General features: G+C 37.1%; 1 protein-coding gene across 3 annotated transcripts in view; it reads right to left on the bottom strand.

The window, feature by feature from the left end:
- The window catches only part of LOC131344287 (raftlin-like), a 91,938-nt gene that overhangs the window by 74,185 nt on the left and 9,974 nt on the right, over window positions 1-7,779 (bottom strand). For 2 of the 3 annotated variants that reach the window (XM_058376443.1, XM_058376442.1), the window contains exon 2: window positions 4,414-4,584. In XM_058376443.1, the coding sequence (XP_058232426.1) occupies window positions 4,414-4,558 (145 nt within the window). In that variant the 5' untranslated portion in view covers window positions 4,559-4,584. Of the gene's footprint in view, window positions 1-4,413; window positions 4,585-7,779 lie in introns of those variants that run through there. The other variant, XM_058376444.1, reaches the window with a different exon arrangement.

Here is a 7,779-nt window from a genome sequence, read left to right as displayed (position 1 = left end):
ATCGCGGATTCTCTCACCACATGACTCAAAACCTTTTAATATTTATTCAGAAGTGTTTATTCTTCATGATCTAACGCTGCACTCAAATCTCCCTATGTTTAAGTTACATTTAATATTTAGTTGTTTACTGCTATTTTATTATTTATGACTTGTTTGAATCTGTATAGTGACCTTGAGTGACTAGAAATGCACCTATAAATAAAATGTATTATTATTATTATTACTGTTAGTCTGAGTGACAACTTCCTGCAAATGAAAGTCTAGACGATTACCGAAGGTTTTTATCCTCAGTTTTTTACTGACAGCAAGATATATAAGGAAATAATCTGTGATTCGAAATGGCCTGACTGTATGACTGGGTTTATGTAATCTAAATATATTTCCATGTAAGTGTTTCATTTCCTCATTCGTGTGAAATATAATCTAGAATTAATAGCAGCCATCAACAGAAATGGTCGAAAATGAACAGCACTCATTTATCAACGTTTTTCGAAAGTAGTCTGTGAATATACTCGTAGGTCAAACTGAAAACAAACTTCCTGATCTCCAGATTTACTTTGTGTGTAAATGCAATTGACCAAAAGTTCCCAAGCTCCATTCAAAGAAATGCTGATTTGCATTAAGCCACACCCACAAAACTCCATAAAAGGCTGAAAGAGTGAAACAGTGAAAGAGCTTCTCTTAAACACAGTGTGTGATCAATTTTCCAATAATGCAGCTCAGGCACTGCAGCTGTATCTTTAGGATATTTGATGGGATGCCATTACTTTTGTTCTAATTGAATGTTTCATGTCTTGATTTAGAGATTTTACTTCCAATGCTGTGTTGCAGCCATGTCGATTTAACTTCGCAAAACTGGAAGAAAACTCATGCTCAAGTAGCACAAAAAAAAAAAAAAAATCTTCCAAAAATGCAGCTCAGCCACTGCAGCTGTATCTTTGAGATCTTTTATTGCAAACTTTTCTCCGCAAACTTGGAAGGAAACTCATGCTCAAGTAGGATATCAATTGGAATTAATTTGCTTTCTGTTTTTTATTTATTATAATAATAATAATAATAATAATAATAATAATAATAATAATAATAATAATTATTCTTATTATTATTATTATTATTATTATTATTATTAGCAGCAGCAGCATCATTATTTATTTATTTTTTTTATTTAAAAAAAACTACTAATTACTAACTACTAGTTACTAACTACTAATTCTTCAGATTCAAGATGTCCATTTAAAAAATGTAAAAAATCTTCCAAAAACGCAGCTCAGCCACTGCAGCTCTATCTTTGGGATCTCTTATGGGATGCCATTACTTTTGTCCTAAATGAATGTTTAATGTTGTCTTCATTTAGACATTGGTTCTGTTAAATTTGTTTACTTCCGATGCCGTGTTGCAGCCATGTCGATTTGACGTCGCTTCACAAACCTGGAAGGAAACTTGTGGTCAAGTAGGAATTTCAAGCGGAATTAATTTGCTTTTTGTTTTGTTTTTTCTTTTATTATTTTCTGTTCTTTTATTTTATTTTATTAATTTTTAAAATAAAAATTCTCAAATTTCTAAGCACAATTATCAGTGAATTATCACGTGTATCATGTATCTTTTATAGGATGCCACTACTTTTGTCCTAATTGAATGTTTCGTGTTGTCTTGATTTAGTAATTAGTTTTAGCTTTGTTTACTTCCAATGCTGTGGTGCAGCCACGTCAATTCACCATCACTCTGCGAACCTAGAAGAAAACTTGAGCTCAAGTAGGAATTTTAAGTTTTCTTTGTCTTTTCCCAGCAGGAGGTTGGAAATTTGATTTGTGACCCAGTGTAACAATATAAAGAGTAACAATATAAGGAGTAGAGCCCAAATCCTGTTTAGGTGACTACAATCTTGTGAAATGTTATGGAAAAGATTCTAAAAGTTATTCAGGGTGTATTCCCAAGATAATCTCTGAATCTCTCTTGTCCTGTCAATAATTCTGGGATTGACAGCTACACATGAATGACTTTGAGGAACCCGGCTGCTTATCAGTGTATATACAAAAAAAAACCTTAATGTAGGTAGCTCATTTCTACTCATCAGAGAATATCTCATTGAGCCAAATAGTCATCTTCCTCTCATTTATTTTTGATTTGCATCAATCCGAACAATATTTATGAAAAAATGGAGCCCTTGAGAGTTTCGAGGATCCTCCTGATGGCAGGTGTACACACAGGTGGGAGTGTAAATAATGGCACTGGAGGTGAAGAGCAATAACGAGATGGAGGGAATGTGACAGATCACGGCATGACTGCAGTGTTAATTCAATCTTAACAGATATTCAAAGTGATCTGTGCTTCATCGTCTTGATGAGTGGCGGCCCCTTTACAAGCAAAACAGAGTCTGAAAGAGCTAATTAAGCCGAGTAAACGGGTGCTCTGTAATTAATCTCACTCTGATTTTATTGTTGTTCTGCTTAACTGGATCACACATTTCAACCAGACGTTTTATTCCCCCTACTGAAAACTCGCAAACCTTTCCAAAAAGAGTTGGCAGGTTTTTCGTCCAGCCGAGCAGGAGTCACACCTGATTCCTCCAGTCTGACCAGCTGGTCTTGGAATATTGGGAGTGGTGAAGAATTATGGACCCTGTATAGAACATTACTGGTTCCCAGTTCTGGTTCTGGATGCACATTTTAGTGCTGATTTATGCAATCAGATAATCACTAGTGGGTGTGTGATATATTGCCTTGACAATCAAGTGCAAGCATGGAAGTTGAGTTTTTCCAGAACATTGACTTCTCCGAGCTGTGCATTATGTAAAAATGGTAGGGCTTGTAGTGGAAAGTGTGACCAAAAAATACAATACAAAAATAAATAAATAAAAAAATCACTAAATTGTGGATGACGCTTTAAAAAAGGGGTTTTATTATTATTATTTTTTTATTATTATTTTTATTATTATTTATATTAATTATTTATTATTTATTTATATAAATTTGCTTTTATAATAATAATAATTATTATTATTATTATTATATTTGTTTAATTTAATTTTTTAAATAAAACTGCTAGTTCTTCAGATTTTTTTGGCACAATTATCGGTGAATTATCATGTCCATTTTTAAATTGAATTAAAACCAACATTTTATTTATTTATTTATTTATTTACTTATTTATGTAAACAATGATGGACAATGATCATTTTTGAGTATTTTCTTTCCACTCTAAGTACCGCTCAAGATTACAATTTGGGGAAATTTCCAAAATCCCAATTAATCATGAACGCAGCATAAAGAGAGAACGAACACGTCAATGCGCAGGACACCAGATTCTTTAATAAGTGTTATTTTATTTATCATAAACACTTCACTTATCATATAACTATCAGTGCCGGCTCATCGTCAGTGTTTTCGGTTTGAGTGTTCGTATCTGGAAAAAACAGTTGTCACGGAAATCCCTTCACATGGTGACATTTCGTTTTCTGAAAATATTTTGTATAACTAACACTACAACCTTTTCTGAACTTAAAATCTATTTTTGAAGCATTTCACTTCAAACATTTTATCTGATACCAAACCAACTCATCAGACTAAAGTCTGTTTCTCAGCTTGATCAAAATGAGCAAGGTTTCAGACGTCTTTAGACAGACTGTCTCTGGTTTTTTTTTTAACCATGGTGTATGTTAACATGTTAAACTGCCTTTTTTACACGGTATGATATTTGCAGACAGATTAAAAAGTAAATGCAACATTTCCACATCAGCGGTTCAGCCACAGCAGCATGTGATGGGGTTTCTAGAGCGACGCACAGGTGTTCGTGTAGATATCGATCATTGAGCATGACTCTATTTGCTTTCAGTTCAATTTAATTCTTTTTTTTTTTTGACATCTTGCATATTCCCACACTACTTTCGTAGCTTGTGCCTTGTCTACATAGTTTACATTTACATTTCTGGCTTTTGGCAGATGATCCTGCGTGACTTACATTTCATCTTATATTTTGTACAACTGAGCAATTGAGGGTTAAGGGCCATGCTCAGGGGCCCAGCAGGTGGATCAGGGATTTGAACTCACAACCTTCCGATCAGTAGCCCAACACCTTAACCACTAATGTTGCATTTACTTTTTAATCTGTTTCCAAATATAAAAAAAATTAAATAAAAATAAGCTAAATAAAAAATTATAATAAATAATACATTTTTTAAAAAAAGAAGAAGAAAAAGTGAGGGCAGTGGTAGCTCAAGTGGTTAAGACTCTGGTTTGTTGACCAGAAGATTGGGATTCAAGCCCCAGCACTAGCAAGTTGCTACCAACCCATCCTGCTCCAGGGCTGCATCATGGCTGACCCTGTGCTCTGACCCCAACCCCCCAAATGTGAAGATGTGTAGTAATGTATATGTGACAAATAGACAACACATCCCCTGCTAGAAGATAAACTTACCTTCTTTTCCAACCAGGAAATCCACATTACAGTAAGTATAAGCCACTCCTATCTTGGTCTCCACTTGCGGTCTCTTCAGGGTTGAGTAGATCTTCCCTGGACTGCTGTCGTCCGTCTGACGGATCTTCCTCAGCCCACAACCCATCTCTGCTGTCGGAGTGCACGATGAACCTGAAATGAGAAAAGAAGAGGAAAAAAGAGAGAAAAGCTTTATGGAGCATGTACACAGGTGTTAAGTCAGGTTTTGTGCTTTTTTTGTTTTGTGTTTCTATCTATTTTCAGACCTGCTGGTTAAGGGAAGTGAGACCTGAACCAACCATTCTTTAGAAATCTATAAATACTTGTAGATGTAGAGATAAACATCTCCATGGTAACGAATCAAACGTCATTTTCCTGCAGGTTCAGCCTCAAAGCAGATGTTTGTTTATTGGGGTTTTCTTAACAAATCTATGAATACTCAGAAAGCTTAAAACCTCCTATTATACCAGAACATCTATTTTTACACTTTACTGCTAAATAGCTTAAACGTTGTTAGCTTTGTGCTCGGCGTACATTGTCTTACATCGTCCTCTTGGCTTTGTTTTTGCACCTTAACCCTGCATTGTCTGGATATTGTCTTGGATGTTGTATTAAGGTTGTGGAGATTGGATACTTCCCTCTATTGTACATCTTGTATAGATGATAGCATACAATTTGCGTTACTTGACATGGAAAAAAAACCCTCTTCCCCACCCTTGGACTCGATCCAAATTACAGTGTAGAAATAGCTAGCCATCTATTGAGGCATCGTTTCTGTTTAATAGTGGCTTATTTTGTAGCTTAAACACAGCTTAGACAAGGTTTCTTGCAATGCTAGTCAGCTAGCTCTGTTTAGGGAAAGATAAGCAATTCAGCTAATAGCATGAACACAGCTAAGTATTTAGAAATCTGCGTCTAGCTGCTTCAATGACAACTGTTCATATTTATGACATGATAAGCTAGCTGGCTAATAGCTTGAACACTGCTAGGTATTTAGAAATCTATCTGCTTACTCCATTTACAATCTTTCAGTGTAATGCTAGTCAGCTAGCTCTGTTTACGGAAAGATTGGGAATCCAGCTAATATCTTAAACATGGCTAAGTGTTTAGAAACCTAGGTCCAGCTGCTTTAATGACAAACTTTCAGTACTATGCTAGTCAGCTAGTTCTATTTATCAAAAATGTGCTAGTCAAGCAATGGTTCACACAGCTAGTTATTTAGTAGAAATGTCTACTTCAGTCTCAAAATTTCAGTATAATGCTAGCCGGTTTGCTATGTGTATTTTAAAAAAAAAAAAAACTTAGCTAGCTGGCTAACAGAAATCTATTTAGAAATCTATATCTTGCTTGCAAATCTATATAGCTAGCAGGCTAATATCTTACACACAGCTTGATATGTAGGAATTTCCAAACACATGCTAGTCAGCTTGTTCTGTTCAGGAAAAGATTAGCAATCGAGCTAATAGCTCTAACTTGGCTAAAATTCAATGGCAAGCTTTCAGTGTAACGCTAATCAGCTAGCACTGTTAAAGAAAAAGATTAGCAATCAAGCTCATACCTCAAACACAGCTAAGTATGTAGCTACTACAACACAACAAGCTTATAGTGTAATGCTAATTAGCTAATTTAAAAAACAAACAAACCATTGCCTGCATAATACCTAATATTTATAAAAACATTAGCAAGCTGGCTAATAGCTTAAAAACTCCTGACAACATTTCAGTGCTTTAATGCGTTCATTTGCTAAAATGGAAAAATAAAAACTAGCCTCCTTTCATGTTTATCTAAAGTACTGCAATGACAGAAGCATGCAAGCTTTTTACTAGCAAGCCTTAGCAAATGGTTTCTGGAAGCTAATGAAACAAAGGACAGAATCATTCGATTTTATTTTGTTGCTACAGTAGCTAGCGACATTACTGATAAGCACTCTAGCTAAAGATTTAGCATCTGTGAAGAAAAAGTGCACTGGAGCGGCGACGGCGATTTTACGTATGCGTATTTGTGCTAAGAGAAATCCAGTAGAAGTTCAGCTAATGGTTTCTGACGGTCGTTAAATAAATAATGAAATGAAGTAAATAAGCTACGGGTTTCTGTAACAGGTGAGAAAGCTGGACCTTCACTTCCTCCTCGTCACACAAACCCGTCCTGACAGCAGCGTGACGGCTGATTAAACGGCGAGGGAGCGACGACGCCAAGTGCACTTTATTATATTCCCTTCTAATTACGTCGTGCGGTTTTACAGTGGCCGGCTAATCCGAGAGGCTGGCGAGGGAGGAGAAAAGCCGTGCAGAACCAGGTGAACGGCGCGAACGCAGAGGTGAGAATCAATCACGGCAAATCAGGGACCCGCGTCGTTCTTCAGGGGGTCGAGGGAACGCGAGACGAGGCCAGGCGCTGAGTTTAATTAGGGCCTCGGCGAGGAGCTTGGCTCGATCACCAGCTCCGCCATGAGAAATGATGCTTTCGGCGAAGCGCGGTCGAATAGATGCGTTTCATTAGGCGTGGGGATAATGATGTTTTGCGTTCAGCGATCATGTTTGAACTATGGGCCGCCACCCGAACGAACGAAATGAGGCGCGAATCTGCACGAGTAGGACGTTAAGGAAATTTCCAGTCGTGCATCTCCCGCGTGAATAATCAACCGTGTTTCACCCTGAAGTGTAATTTCTTTCTCTTTTTTTCCGTTCATTGTTTTATTTTTATTATTCTGTTTGCTCTGTCACATCCCTCTGAGGAAGATTTCAGTTTTTGGGTTTCAGGAGGCAAGAAGCAGATAGAGAGAGAGAGACAGAGAGAGACAGAGAGAGACAGAGAGAAAGAGAGAGAGAGAAAGATATATAGAGAGAGACATCGAGAAAGACAGAGAAAGCCAGAGAGGCGGAGAGAGAGAACCAGAGAGAGAGAGAGAGAGAGAGAGAGAGAGAGAGAGAGAGAGACTGATAAATAATGAGAGAAGGACAGTGATGGAGAGTGTGTGTGAGAGAGAGAAAGACAGAGAAAGAGAGACATATAGAGTCATAGAGAGACACAGAGAGAGAGACAGACAGACAGACTGACAGAGAGAGAGAGAGAGACAGAGTGAGAGAGAGAGATAGAGAGATAGAGAGAGACTGAGACAGTGAGAGAGAGAAAAATAAACAGATAGAGAGACAGAGAGAAAGAGAGACAGATAGAGTCACAGAGAGACACAGAGAGAAATAGAGAGCGAGAGAGAGAGAAAGATTGAGATAGTGAAGGGAGAAACATAAATATAGCAAGGGAGTCAGTGAGAGACAGAGATGGAGTGAGAGAGACAGATGGAGTGAGAGAGAGAGAGAGAGAGAGAGAGAGAAAGAGAGAATGAAATGA

The sequence above is a fragment of the Hemibagrus wyckioides genome, linkage group LG23, assembly GCF_019097595.1.
Source record: "Hemibagrus wyckioides isolate EC202008001 linkage group LG23, SWU_Hwy_1.0, whole genome shotgun sequence".
In the NCBI taxonomy this organism is placed as follows: Eukaryota; Metazoa; Chordata; class Actinopteri; order Siluriformes; family Bagridae; genus Hemibagrus; species Hemibagrus wyckioides.
This window is presented reverse-complemented; position numbering and strand designations above follow the sequence as displayed.